The 15,718-nt window shown below is 47.1% G+C and overlaps 1 protein-coding gene across 2 annotated transcripts in view; it reads left to right on the forward strand.

The window, feature by feature from the left end:
* The window catches only part of LOC147904377 (uncharacterized), a 130,523-nt gene extending 128,189 nt beyond the window's left edge, over nt 1-2,334 (forward strand). For both annotated transcript variants that reach the window (XM_087394158.1, XM_087394165.1), the window contains exon 9: nt 2,236-2,334. In XM_087394158.1, the coding sequence (XP_087250284.1) occupies nt 2,236-2,268 (33 nt within the window). In that variant the 3' untranslated portion in view covers nt 2,269-2,334. The remainder of the gene's footprint in view (nt 1-2,235) is intronic.
* The last annotated feature ends 13,384 nt before the right edge of the window (nt 2,335-15,718 follow it).

Here is a 15,718-nt window from a genome sequence, read left to right on the forward strand (position 1 = left end):
TATATGTGGCGAATGTGAACCATGGTCCCACTCTCATAAAGAAGATCTCCTGGCCATTCAGCACATGAAGGGCCGCTATTCCAAGTGGCCATGAGAGGATGTGTACAATACCCTACTAGATCATTGAAAGTGATAGTGAAGCACAAGTTTTGAGTCCTATGTAAGGCCTCTGTGCATCTAGATCTCCAAATTTACCTTGTAGTAACACTGGAAATGATCTCCCAAGTAGGTTCTATAGAAGGAGACTAAGGTCTGTGCAAAGAAATAGGCATTGCATCTAGAGTGATAAGCCAAAGGACTCCTATGATGAGGATGGAATGCTTCCTCATAAAAATCTGAGAACTTGATAGTGTGAGATAGGCCACTCTCCTCATCCTCTCCTCATCTTACCAAACGAGTGTGCAATGTTCTACCAGTTCCTCTAGGCATCTTTGTAATCCCAAGTGCAATGTTGAACAAACAATAAAGCTATAAGGCATCACGGGCATTGGGGATTCTCATCGAGGGTCCACCATGCTAGAAAAACATGGACATTTGTCTCTTCAAATAGGATATCCAAAGTCATCTCCATGCACGGGTTGAGTGATGACTGAGATCTTCCATTATGCTCTCCGGGTGGATACCCACTATAGGCTCTAAATGGCATTCTCTTGAAGAGTGAAAGTGTCCTATAGGGGGTTGCTCCATCAATCCATTTCCGAGATCCCATGGTAGGTGCTGGAGTGGACATCCACCATAAAGCCAAAGACACTACCCAATGCAAGACAAGGTGAGGATCTATGTACCATTGACTATTGCTGAAGCCAACTATTCTCATCATGTGGAGAATTACATTCTGAATCATCCCCTGCTCTATCAGTCTGACTAATCTCCAACCCTCTCCAACATCTTAGAGAACTGGCTCTCCTCCCTCATCCCAAAGGATGCAGTTAACTTGTAAGTGAACACTTGTGCCTGAGAAGACATACAGCCATAGACTCTTTATACCCTCAATGGTCTGCTTCCCGAACCCAGTCAATGGATATGGTTGTGTCAACCTGCAAGGTGTGCCTGTAAGTGCCTCACAAGTCTTGAGTGATTATGTGACACTCGATGGGGGCAGCTCCCTCAAAACTGTCCAAGTGCCCACAATGTAGGCTGGTCCCTGGACCACTACATGTATTCCCAACTAGCCCAATGGGCGTCCTCTGTCATCAACAAGAAACTCACTCTGCATGATGGACTGCCTATCCCTCTTATCTTAAGTCTGAGGAAGAATCGTGAAAGGGCTGGTCTGATTTGTCACCCGGCTCTGATGGCCATTGCCGAGAGGGAGAAGATGCTAAATGAGCAAATCGTTCCAAGGCTTCCCTATGAAGGGGAGAAGATGCTAGGAGTCATCTAACAATCAGCTTCCCTATGTCTAGGTCGGAAAGGCCCCCCGAGCATGGTATTGGTGTCTAATCTTTGTTCAAGAAGATGCAGCCAGTCTATGTTCACTGCCTTCTCCTGAAGAAGAAGGAACGCCTTTCTCCTCTGTGTCAGCTACTCGATGATAAAGTTGCTAGTAAGCTGAAGCACTTAGCGGAGCCTAAGGAACTATTTCCGGAAGTCAAGTCATGGCTGCTCCAGATATCCATAATCTACTCTGAAAGATTGTCATCCAAGTACATGCAGTCCAATAACCTAAATCTTAAAGATGTTGTCCTTACCAAGTCCATGATGAGGAGGACAATAGGAAGATGGTCGGACGTGATGGTACCTGATGAGATGAGAGTGCAAGACCCTAACAAGCTAGTATGCACACGTTGAGGATTTGGCTTGATTGTTTTTTGGTAGCTCTCAGGCAGTCAAAGATGTGGCACTTTGCCCCACCACCTTGGCTCTGCTTGTCATACCAGGACCCAGTGTTTTGGCTATCCTACTTGATGCTTTTAATTTGTTATTTTCATCGGGTTTACATTGCTTCAAGATGTGTATATTGGGAAAAACTTTCCTTTACTCATCCTCCTCCATTTTCTAAGGACTAACATAAAGTAAACATCATGGAATCCAACTCTTGTTTGGGAGCTCTTAACATTCTCATGAAGACTATGAGTGGATGCAACAATTGTAGAGGAAACAAGATAGCCAATGGAAAAAGAAAACTATAACTCCTTCATGCTTGTAAAAGAGAGTGAAATGCAGGACAAATGCTTATGAAGGTATGCTTTCTGTGTCCAACATTACTGACATTTTGATATATGGTGTCTGCAGCATGTTGTGCTTCGACCGGATCTTTTATTTTAACAGAGTCTCCTTCATTTGATGTCATCACTGACAACGCTATTGTAAGAATCTTCCTTTTAATAGAGGGCTAAAATTAATTGCATATCTTGGTTGAGAGAGAGCTCGAATTTGAGATTTCATGAGTACAGGAAAGATCTAGGAGTTTTCTGCATATTTGAGAGCATTAGGATGTTGCCCCTCCCCTCACTCAGACCCCCCTGCCCCCCTCCCTGGCCTCCCACTCTTCCATCTTTGTCTAGATCCTAGATGCAATTATCGCCGTAATTTCAATGTGATCTGGAGCAGCTATCACAGAGCTGGAGTTCTAATTGAGGTTTAACAGGTCTTTTTAGGCTGTCACACCGATCCAGTCGGGTCTCCAGTGGACATAAATAGAGTTATTTAACTTCTCTCTCTCTCTCTCTCTCTCTATATATATATATATATATATATGTCTCTCTCTCTCTCTCTCTCTCTCTCTCTCTCTCTCTCTCTCTCTCCACCCCCCAACAAGCTACCATCGTTGAAGCTCTTACCATCCCAAATCATCTTTCTGGCTGTGAAAACACCTACTATGACAGATAAGGTAGGGGCCGGAAATAGAGAGATACACATGCTATCTGCCCCTTGTGGAGGAATAAAACCTTGTCTGCAAGGCTACAACACGTCCGAATGGCGACCACAGGACTGTTTCCGACCATACTCAGCTTGCCATCATCATGTCATCTACTGCTGCGTTCATGCTACCTGAAGCTCTTGAAACCCCCTTGAATTGCAAGATATGAATGGCCATATTTGATTTTTACTTTTGCTTCCAGAGCTCATTTTGATAGAACTATTGATAGTCTATGAGCAAACACCTCAAGCAAGCATGACCATTCATTAAAGATGAATGGACCAGGTTTGTCTCAATGCACTTTTTCTATTGTATTTCTCTGGATTTTGGCCTATGGGAGGGGCTTTCTTTATTTTCTCCTCTCAAGGTTGGGCTTCTAGAAAAAGGAGGGCATGCTACTTCTGTCTTAGCATATCAGTTAACAAACAGGAGTAGACAGAAACAAAAGGAATTCCTCTTCTAGTTCTTTTTTCCAATTGCTGCTGGATTTCGGCCTACTGGGAGGGGTCTTCTTGATTTGATCCTCTCAATTTTGGGTTACTAAAAAGGAGGATGTGCCACTTCTGTCTTAATATGGTGACAGTTGACAAACACAAGCAGAAGGGTTCCATAAGTATGGTAGCAGCAGCAGTTCAGCTATCTGATTCCTGGGATCCATTCCATGTCCCTTTGGCAGATGCAACTATTGAACCAGCTACTCAGAGACAGCAAGATTCTAATTTGTGTACTCTAGTCTCTTTCAATTGCCATATTAATCGTTATGTTTTCTCTCCATTTCCTTGGTGAGTATCTCAAGCTAGGCATGCATCTTTTTACTTAGTCGTGCATATACTAGTAGTTAGTAGTGCATGCTATGAATATTGCTACTTGATAGCAATTCATTAGATTAGACTAGCTCTCTATAGCCCATACAATCTGTATCAGAGCTCGGCTCTGTGGCATCCAGCTTCTTCAAATTCTAAAAGGTCTACAGATGTATTTTATGGAGAGATCAACCTGGAGTGCAGTCCGAGGAGAGAAGCAGCCAACAACTGGAGTGTATTAAGTCTGAGTCACAGAGAAATTTATTTCATTTTGTTACTTGATAGGAAAAGCAATCTAGAAAGTCTGCTCGAGGAGTCAAAGACAAGTAACAAAATTTAGACAAATCATTGAAATAGGGGAAGATAGAAAACCAATTGAAATAATATCACGGTTTGAGGAGTTGTAAATTGGATAGGTTGCAGAGAGTCTTTTGGAGGAGACTTTGGAAATCCCTCAGGACGCACTTGGATTTTCTTTGGAATTTTTTCTCTCTATGGTGACAAACCAGGCTTGATTCCTGCAGAGCTGCTGCTCCTCCCCGACCCTTGCTGCCCCCTCTCCCTCAGCCCCTCCCTCCCTCCCCCTCCCCCTCCCTCGCCCTCACCCTGTCCCCCGCCCCCTCCCTCAGCCCCTCCCTCCCTCCTCCTCCTCTCCCTCTCAGCCCGCTCCCCCTTCCCTGCCTCTCAGCCCTCTCCCCCTCCTCTCCCCCGCTCCCTATCCCCCGCCTCAGCCTGCTCCTCCCCCCGTTCCCTACCCTCCGCCTCAGCCCTCCCTCTACCCCGCCCCTACCCCCTGCCTCTACCCCCCTCTCCTCTACCCCTCTCCCTACCCCCCGCCTCAGCTCTCTCCCCTCTCCTCTCTCCTGCTCCCTACCCTCCTCCTCAGCCCTCTCATCTACCCCCCTCTCCTCTCCCCCACTCCCTATCCCCCCGCCTCAGCCCTCTCTTCTACCCCCTCCTCTACCCATCCTATCTCTCCCCTCTTTTGCTTCCTATCTCCCCCCTCTTTCATTCTCCCGCAACGCTTTTTGGAACGGACAGAGCCTCAAAAGTGTTCGAATCGGCCTCCTCACCTCGATTGGTGATGGATATTCCGTCAGCCAATCCTATTCCACCTCCACCAGACGCAAAAACTATTACATTTTTTGAAGACGAGTTGCAGCAGCTCAAGAACAACGTAGAGATTGAATGCTCTACCACGTTGATCGCACGCATCTTCTGTTAGAAAGGAAGCATGAGCAAGAGCAAGTGAGCAAATAGCAGCAATAGCAAGTATGATTTCATTCATGAGTAGAGTTACATATAGTGGAATGCCCTTGAGTAGGTGGCTCTAGATCCATGATTATCTCCCTAATTGTCTCCATCAGTAACACCCCCAAGTCCTCCATCAAACTGGCCACCATGTCCCTAACTTATCTCAATCACACCTAGATGGGTGGCACCTAACTGATGAGTCACTTGACACACCCACCATGGTGCTCACTAGGACATTGGCACACACACACCACATGACCATGTCCATAAGTGTGTCGCCTAAACATCAATTTATCCAACATAACCCCCCTTAAATTGATGACCTTCTACCCTGGCAGTAGATAATGGGATACTACATGGTTTTCATGCTCCCGACCTTGTTCTCACTCCAGTTGCATTGGTAGTAGACTCATGTGGACACCCTAGCTCCACCATGATCTCACTCCAAATCAGGTTACCTCGGTTTACAATAAGAGAGTCCACCTGGAATATGTGTCTTTGGGTATCACCATAGGACATATGACTGAAAGCAGGCAAACATGACTAACTAAAATGGAAATAACATATTATTTTAGAATGGACTATCCATGGCAGAGCACCTTATTGACTCAATCACACAACATAGAACTAGGTGATAGGGTCAATGCCCCCCTCGATAAAATTTCCCTTATTGATGACAATCATATCATCACAGTAGACTTCATACTTCTTGTTGCTTGGATCCTTTTCCCTTAAGGCCTTGTCCTTCATGACATCTTCTTGCTCTTCTTTAGGGCAAAAGAAATCTCCTTCTCCATACATGTGTAGATTGCTTGCCATAAATTCAGAGAAGCCTAATTGCTTAGCATAATAATAACCAGTGGGTTTCTCCCAAAGCCGCTTCAGTGGTGACTTCTTGATGACCTTGTACTTGGGCTTTTCCTCCTTCACCTTTGAGGAATCCATAATGAGTAGGTCTTCCTTTCAATAGAAAGCAGTGTCTAAACTCTTACAAGATTTGATTATCTTTTTGAGGAGTTTGGAGAATCAAACCAAAATAATCATAACATCAAATGTGAGGTAGATACTCAATGCATTTCTGGAAATCAGAGTTCAGGGAACTAAAACACATATATGAGCAAACTTTTGGATGGTCAATTGTAGGAAATAGTCAAACTTTGACCATTACCCCCCAAATTTCCCCAAACTGAGAAATCAGAGAGTGGAGGCCGAAATTGGAGAGCTATGGTGCATTATTCAGAGGGCTTTTGAGTGGAAAGGATTGCCCTTGTAGTCACCCATCAGCAGCAAAAAGCATTCGCTCAGAATCGCGCCATGTCGCTTGGCATTACACTGACAAAATCGAAATTTGAAATGATGATTGTGGCTGAATCTCTAGACCAATGTCAACCAAAATTCATCAGTAGGAAGCTTGAGGCATTGCTAAACCTCTGATAAGAGCTTGGAACCCGATTGCAACCACAACTTCAGAATTTTGCAAATTTTCGCTCAGCTCAGAAAGTGTCGGCACAGGAGATCCGCAAGGTTTTTAGTCAATCCCTCTACTTGGAAGGTGCGCCCTAAGGAGAGAAACCTTGAGCTCAAAGCATTCTGGAATCCATCGGTTAGATTTGATGAATTAGATCCTGCAAGGTCGCCATGGAGGAGGAAAGAAAGAGGACGCTCATGTTTGCAATGGGGAAGAAAGAGGACACATGGCATAGGCTAGGTAGGCGTGGCTAAAGGCTCGGATACCATGTTAGAAAGGAAGCATGAGCAAGAGCAAGTGAGCAAATAGGAGCAATGAGCAATAGCAAGTATGATTTCATTCATGAGTAGAGTTACATATAGTGGAATGCCCCTGAGTAGGTGGCTCTAGATCCATGATTATCTCCCTGATTGTCTCCATCAGTAACACCCCCAAGTCCTCCATTAAACTGGCCGCCAAGTCCCTAACTTATCTCAATCACACCTAGATGGGTGACACCTAACTGATGAGTCACCTGACACACCTACCATGGTGCTCACTAGCACACTGCCACACACACACCACATGACCATGTCCATAAGTGTGTCCCCTAAACATCAATTTATCCAACATGTTCGGGTCTCACCCTTCCAAATCCCAAGCCAGAGACTGGATGCTTGCGGCTCTTCCCCCAGACCTTACTCCACGACTTTTAGATGTTCGTCTTCTAGGACGAGGTTTTTTCAAGGTTGTCTTTGACACTCTAGAGGCTACGAGCACCTTGCTCAAAGCTGAGATTTTACATCTGGGACACACGAAGATTTTCTTTGACGCCTTCAATGTTGGTTTTCGACCCAGTGGAAGCAGACAAGGAAAATTTTTTGCTCTTCATCAGATTTCGCGGGCTTCCTCGGGTTTACCATCGACTTCTTCTTGTTATTGGGGAGCATTTTGGCATGGTTGCTGAGATCCCCTCCCTCCCTAGGTTGCCATTGACTGCAGCAGAGGCAACCAGGGCTGATGGGGTACCTAGAGTTAGGGTCCTCCGTAAGGATCCTAACCTCATGATGGACCATGTTATGCTTCAGCGCCCGGATGGTTCTTTCTTTCGCCAGAGAGTAGAGATTGCAAGCAGGCAGGACCAGTGCAGGATATGCAGGACCATTGGACACTTCGCCAGGGATTGCCCTAGGAAGAAGAAAAGGCCCAAGAAGTCTTTTAGTATAGCACCCCCCCCCCCCATCAGTAGGAAGCTTGAGGCATTGCTAAACCTCTGATAAGAGCTTGGAACCCGATTGCAACCACAACTTCAGAATTTTGCAAATTTTCGCTCAGCTCAGAAAGTGTCGGCACAGGAGATCCGCGAGGTTTTTAGTCAATCCCTCTACTTGGAAGGTGCGCCCTAAGGAGAGAAACCTTGAGCTCAAAGCATTCTGGAATCCATCGGTTAGATTTGATGAATTAGATCCTGCAAGGTCGCCATGGAGGAGGAAAGAAAGAGGACGCTCATGTTTGCAATGGGGAAGAAAGAGGACACGTGGCATAGGCTAGGTAGGCGTGGCTAAAGGCTCGGATACCATGTTAGAAAGGAAGCATGAGCAAGAGCAAGTGAGCAAATAGGAGCAATGAGCAATAGCAAGTATGATTTCATTCATGAGTAGAGTTACATATAGTGGAATGCCCCTGAGTAGGTGGCTCTAGATCCATGATTATCTCCCTGATTGTCTCCATCAGTAACACCCCCAAGTCCTCCATTAAACTGGCCACCAAGTCCCTAACTTATCTCAATCACACCTAGATGGGTGACACCTAACTGATGAGTCACCTGACACACCTACCATGGTGCTCACTAGCACACTGGCACACACACACCACATGACCATGTCCATAAGTGTGTCCCCTAAACATCAATTTATCCAACATGTTCGGGTCTCACCCTTCCAAATCCCAAGCCAGAGACTGGATGCTTGCGGCTCTTCCCCCAGACCTTACTCCAGGACTTTTAGATGTTCGTCTTCTAGGACGAGGTTTTTTCAAGGTTGTCTTTGACACTCTAGAGGCTGCGAGCACTGAGATTTTACACTTGGGACACACGAAGATTTTCTTTGACGCCTTCAATGTTGGTTTCGACCCAGTGGAAGCAGACAAGGAAAATTTTTTGCTCTTCATCAGATTTCGCGGGCTTCCTCGGGTTTACCATCGACTTCTTCTTGTTATTGGGGAGCATTTTGGCATGGTTGCTGAGATCCCCTCCCTCCCTAGAGGTTGCCGTTGACTGCAGCAGAGGCAACCAGGGCTGATGGGGTACCTAGAGTTAGGGTCCTCCGTAAGGATCCTAACCTCATGATGGACCATGTTATGCTTCAGCGCCCGGATGGTTCTTTCTTTCGCCAGAGAGTAGAGATTGCAAGCAGGCAGGACCGGTGCAGGATATGCAGGACCATTGGACACTTTGCCAGGGATTGCCCCAGGAAGAAGAAAAGGCCCAAGAAGTCTTTTAGTATAGCAGCCCCCCCCCCCCCCCCCCCATCAGTAGGAAGCTTGAGGCATTGCTAAACCTCTGATAAGAGCTTGGAACCCGATTGCAACCACAACTTCAGAATTTTGCAAATTTTCGCTCAGCTCAGAAAGTGTCAGCACAGGAGATCCGCAAGGTTTTTAGTCAATCCCTCTACTTGGAAGGTGCGCCCTAAGGAGAGAAACCTTGAGCTCAAAGCATTCTGGAATCCATCGGTTAGATTTGATGAATTAGATCCTACAAGGTCGCCATGGAGGAGGAAAGAAAGAGGACGCTCATGTTTGCAATGGGGAAGAAAGAGGACACGTGGCATAGGCTAGGTAGGCGTGGCTAAAGGCTCGGATACCATGTTAGAAAGGAAGCATGAGCAAGAGCAAGTGAGCAAATAGGAGCAATGAGCAATAGCAAGTATGATTTCATTCATGAGTAGAGTTACATATAGTGGAATGCCCCTGAGTAGGTGGCTCTAGATCCATGATTATCTCCCTGATTGTCTCCATCGGTAACACCCCCAAGTCCTCCATTAAACTGGCCACCAAGTCCCTAACTTATCTCAATCACACCTAGATGGGTGACACCTAACTGATGAGTCACCTGACACACCTACCATGGTGCTCACTAGCACACTGGCACACACACACCACATGACCATGTCCATAAGTATGTCCCCTAAACATCAATTTATCCAACATCTTCGGGTCTCACCCTTCCAAATCCCAAGCCAGAGACTGGATGCTTGCGGCTCTTCCCCCAGACCTTACTCCACGACTTTTAGATGTTCATCTTCTAGGATGAGGTTTTTTCAAGGTTGTCTTTGACACTCTAGAGGCTGCGAGCACCTTGCTCAAAGCTGAGAGTTTACACTTGGGACACACGAAGATTTTCTTTGACGCCTTCAATGTTGGTTTCGACCGAGTGGAAGCAGACAAGGAAAATTTTTTGCTCTTCATCAGATTTCGCGGGCTTCCTCGGGTTTACCATCGACTTCTTCTTGTTATTGGGGAGCATTTTGGCATGGTTGCTGAGATCCCCTCCCTCCCTAGGTTGTCGTTGACTGCAGCAGAGGCAACCAGGGTTGATGGGGTACCTAGAGTTAGGGTCCTCCGTAAGGATCCTAACCTCATGATGGACCATGTTATGCTTCAGCGCCCGGATGGTTCTTTCTTTCGCCAGAGAGTAGAGATTGCAAGCAAGCAGGACCAGTGCAGGATATGCAGGACCATTGGACACTTCGCCAGGGATTGCCCTAGGAAGAAGAAAAGGCCCAAGAAGTCTTTTAGTATAGCAACCCCCCCCCCCCCCCCCCCCATCAGTAGGAAGCTTGAGGCATTGCTAAACCTCTGATAAGAGCTTGGAACCCGATTGCAACCACAACTTCAGAATTTTGCAAATTTTCGCTCAGCTCAGAAAGTGTCGGCACAGGAGATCCGCGAGGTTTTTAGTCAATCCCTCTACTTGGAAGGTGCGCCCTAAGGAGAGAAACCTTGAGCTCAAAGCATTCTGGAATCCATCGGTTAGATTTGATGAATTAGATCCTGCAAGGTCGCCATGGAGGAGGAAAGAAAGAGGACGCTCATGTTTGCAATGGGGAAGAAAGAGGACACGTGGCATAGGCTAGGTAGGCATGGCTAAAGGCTCGGATACCATGTTAGAAAGGAAGCATGAGCAAGAGCAAGTGAGCAAATAGGAGCAATGAGCAATAGCAAGTATGATTTCATTCATGAGTAGAGTTACATATAGTGGAATGCCCCTGAGTAGGTGGCTCTAGATCCATGATTATCTCCCTGATTGTCTCCATCAGTAACACCCCCAAGTCCTCCATTAAACTGGCCACCAAGTCCCTAACTTATCTCAATCACACCTAGATGGGTGACACCTAACTGATGAGTCACCTGACACACCTACCATGGTGCTCACTAGCACACTGGCACACACACACCACATGACCATGTCCATAAGTGTGTCCCCTAAACATCAATTTATCCAACATGTTCGGGTCTCACCCTTCCAAATCCCAAGCCAGAGACTGGATGCTTGCGGCTCTTCCCCCAGACCTTACTCCAGGACTTTTAGATGTTCGTCTTCTAGGACGAGGTTTTTTCAAGGTTGTCTTTGACACTCTAGAGGCTGCGAGCACTGAGATTTTACACTTGGGACACACGAAGATTTTCTTTGACGCCTTCAATGTTGGTTTCGACCCAGTGGAAGCAGACAAGGAAAATTTTTTGCTCTTCATCAGATTTCGCGGGCTTCCTCGGGTTTACCATCGACTTCTTCTTGTTATTGGGGAGCATTTTGGCATGGTTGCTGAGATCCCCTCCCTCCCTAGAGGTTGCCGTTGACTGCAGCAGAGGCAACCAGGGCTGATGGGGTACCTAGAGTTAGGGTCCTCCGTAAGGATCCTAACCTCATGATGGACCATGTTATGCTTCAGCGCCCGGATGGTTCTTTCTTTCGCCAGAGAGTAGAGATTGCAAGCAGGCAGGACCGGTGCAGGATATGCAGGACCATTGGACACTTTGCCAGGGATTGCCCCAGGAAGAAGAAAAGGCCCAAGAAGTCTTTTAGTATAGCAGCCCCCCCCCCCCCCCCCCCCATCAGTAGGAAGCTTGAGGCATTGCTAAACCTCTGATAAGAGCTTGGAACCCGATTGCAACCACAACTTCAGAATTTTGCAAATTTTCGCTCAGCTCAGAAAGTGTCGGCACAGGAGATCCGCAAGGTTTTTAGTCAATCCCTCTACTTGGAAGGTGCGCCCTAAGGAGAGAAACCTTGAGCTCAAAGCATTCTGGAATCCATCGGTTAGATTTGATGAATTAGATCCTGCAAGGTCGCCATGGAGGAGGAAAGAAAGAGGACGCTCATGTTTGCAATGGGGAAGAAAGAGGACACGTGGCATAGGCTAGGTAGGCGTGGCTAAAGGCTCGGATACCATGTTAGAAAGGAAGCATGAGCAAGAGCAAGTGAGCAAATAGGAGCAATGAGCAATAGCAAGTATGATTTCATTCATGAGTAGAGTTACATATAGTGGAATGCCCCTGAGTAGGTGGCTCTAGATCCATGATTATCTCCCTGATTGTCTCCATCAGTAACACCCCCAAGTCCTCCATTAAACTGGCCACCAAGTCCCTAACTTATCTCAATCACACCTAGATGGGTGACACCTAACTGATGAGTCACCTGACACACCTACCATGGTGCTCACTAGCACACTGGCACACACACACCACATGACCATGTCCATAAGTATGTCCCCTAAACATCAATTTATCCAACATGTTCGGGTCTCACCCTTCCAAATCCCAAGCCAGAGACTGGATGCTTGCGGCTCTTCCCCCAGACCTTACTCCACGACTTTTAGATGTTCATCTTCTAGGATGAGGTTTTTTCAAGGTTGTCTTTGACACTCTAGAGGCTGCGAGCACCTTGCTCAAAGCTGAGATTTTACACTTGGGACACACGAAGATTTTCTTTGACGCCTTCAATGTTGGTTTCGACCGAGTGGAAGCAGACAAGGAAAATTTTTTGCTCTTCATCAGATTTCGCGGGCTTCCTCGGGTTTACCATCGACTTCTTCTTGTTATTGGGGAGCATTTTGGCATGGTTGCTGAGATCCCCTCCCTCCCTAGGTTGTCGTTGACTGCAGCAGAGGCAACCAGGGTTGATGGGGTACCTAGAGTTAGGGTCCTCCGTAAGGATCCTAACCTCATGATGGACCATGTTATGCTTCAGCGCCTGGATGGTTCTTTCTTTCGCCAGAGAGTAGAGATTGCAAGCAGGCAGGACCAGTGCAGGATATGCAGGACCATTGGACACTTCGCCAGGGATTGCCCCAGGAAGAAGAAAAGGCCCAAGAAGTCTTTTAGTATAGCACCCCCCTCCCCCCCCCGGCCCTCGACAGGGGGGTGGTACAGGTCTAGCACCTGCTCCTCGGCCTTGACAGGGTGGTCCTCCTCAGGGTGGTGGTACAGCTCCTACACACCAGAGTGCTCCTCATCGCGACAGAGCGCTCCTTTGGTACCGCTGCCTATTGCCTCCGGTGCCTCACGACCTTCAGGGGCATCTGCTGCACCTCATTGGGTTCCAGTTCTGGGTTCCAGTTCATGTGCAGATTCCACCTTCAGTTCACGAGGATGCATTAGTTGACTCTGCTTCAGCTCGGGCTGTCCCTCTAGTCTTACCTCACACAGTCCGAGACGCTTCCAGCTTCGACCTCCTCCCCGGTTGCAGCTTCTCCCCTAGACCCAACAAGTCCACCTTTATCTGATTCGGTGCCAGACCCTCTCCTCGAGGCAGGAGAGGTCTCCGCAGCCGTTTAGACATAGGGTCGTCTTGAGTAGTCCTCACTTCCTCCCTTGGATAGGGCATGGTTTACACTATTGATCCTCTTCCCTCAGAAGGGATTCTTCGCACTCCAGTGTTTGGCCTGATTCACAGGAACTCATTTTCAGCTCTGGCAGATGCTTCAGATTTCCCAGAGGAGGAGTTTGTGCCCTCTACTTTTGGTGAGCTAGTGATTGGGTTTCCTGTTGACAGGGCTTCTTTGTCAGGTGGCAAAGTTTTTTCCCGTGTTGATTTTCCACCACTTGGTTCCATTCCTCGCTCCTCGAGCAAGAGGTCTTCCCCTATTGAGGGGTTTGTTTCCGCCACTAGGTCGGGTAAGGTGTTCTATTCTACATTGTCCCATTGATGAGGATTGTTAGCTGGAACATACAGGGCCTAGGTGGCGTCCCACATCGCCGCCGTAGACAGTTGATTCGGGATCCCCTTCATCCAGGTGTTACGGGGGGTTCCATTGATGTCTTATTTATTAGGAGCACAAACTGGATTCTAGGGATTGTGCCAAGTCAGGCAAGTTGCTTTCTGGCCATACGTTTTGGTCGCCTGCCTTGGACACTAGGGGAGGCACTTCTATTTCAGTTTCACAGTCGGTCCTCTCCTTAGTTGTTGGACACGGAGTCATTATCCCCTCTAGGGCTCAGTGGATTATTCTCTTTATTGGAGGGCATAAGGTTGGTCTCCTTAACCTGTATGCCTCCTACATTAGAGGGGAATGTGTCATTATGTGGAAGGATTTTCTCTCCTAGGCTCCCATTGCAGATTCTTGGGTGATTGGAGGTGACTTCAACATGGTTGAGTTACCGTCAGATAAAAGAGGGGGTAGAGAAGGAGGACTTCACTCTTTGGAGAGAGCAGCTTGGGATGCCTTCCTTTTTCAATACTGTGGTAGAGATACTTGGTTGGACGATGCCTTTCTTATTCAGCCACAGTCCCTCCTGTTCTCTTGGTCGAACAAGAGGCAGCAAATGCCTATTCATGTACGCATTGACAGATTCTCAGACGTGAGATTGGTATTGGCCAACAGTTGGCAGCTTTGCAGAGCGAAGAGCAGAAACGGCCTTCAGATGCTTGGATTCAGTATCGCCTTGCTACAGCAAGGGCTCATCAGTAGACATTGCTTGATCAGAGAGCAGAGTTTGCCTTTCATGCACGGGAGTCCTTCTGGATTCAGATGGGTGGTAGAGTCAATAAACACTTTTTCTCTACTCTTGGCCCTAGACATAGTAGAGAGAGTGTATCCCAGCTTATTGACTCACACGGGGTTTTACAGACAGAGATCCAGATGACGTCATGGGCATAGCTTCAGATTTCTATGCCGCCCTTCTTACTACAGATCCTGACACACATGATAGAGATGATGGTAGACAGGTAATTTGGCAGAGCATCCCTATGTTGGTGAAACGGTATGCATGTTTTGCTTGATGCACCTTTCACCAACACAGAGTTCAGGACTGCACTTTCAGCCCTTCACAAGGGCAAGTGCCTAGGTTGGGATGGCCTCACCCTTTCTTTCTTCATTGCATTTTGGGATATGATTGGAGACTATATCACATCAGCCCTGCAAGGCATTTGGGACTTTGGCGAGATGCCTGGGTCGCTCACAGAGGGCCTCATCCACCTTATCCCGAAAGGGGGTCACAGAAATTTAGTGTCCCAATGGAGGCCTATCACACTTTTGGGGGCATGTTACAAAATTCTGGCCAAGGCAATCAGCCTCCGATTGCAGCCCCTTCTCCCAGATCTTATTCATGACACTCAGATGGGATTTGTGCATGGCAGAAGAATTTTTGATAACATTTTCTCCTTTTGGGAAGCTTCAGAGTGGGCCATGCAGAGGGGCTTGAATCTAGCCATTTTACTCTTGGATTTTGAGAAAGCTTATGACAGAGTAGATTGGGGTAGTGTATACTACTCATGTTGTCACAATAAGTGACAACTTGCCCATCTGATGCATATCATAAAGTAGCTTATGCAACCAAGCTGCCTCACATGTAGCCATTGCTGCACCCCTGTACTCAGCCTCTATGCTCGACAAGGCAACTGTAGGCTGTTTCTTGCTGCTCCAAGTGATTGCAGCACTCCCAAAAGAGAACACATATCCACTAGTAGATCATCTATCAAAAATACTACTAGCCCAATCAGCATCAGTGTATCCATGCAACTATATCTAAACCCGAGTCTCATAAAATAGTCCATACTGCAATGTGGACTTCACATACCTCAGTTTGCGTCTAGCCGCATCCAAATGCGGTTTCCTTGGAGCCTGCATAAACTGACTTACCAACCCAAGGAATAGGTGAACCCTATATGTGGGTCTCAAACCAAACTCAGCTAACCTAGGTGGCATACTAACTGAGCCACTAATTAGAGTACATAAAGATAGCTATCATCCAGCTATTATTCATGGGCGGTGTACCAACCGCATCTACAGCTAACAAGTCGGTGACATAAATGCACAATGGTCACCCTGGCATATCACGAGTGGAGTTCGA

Source organism: Dipteris shenzhenensis, chromosome 2 (genome assembly GCF_047967505.1).
Source record: "Dipteris shenzhenensis isolate YYH24624 ecotype China chromosome 2, Dip_SZ_1.0, whole genome shotgun sequence".
Taxonomy (NCBI): domain Eukaryota; kingdom Viridiplantae; phylum Streptophyta; class Polypodiopsida; order Gleicheniales; family Dipteridaceae; genus Dipteris; species Dipteris shenzhenensis.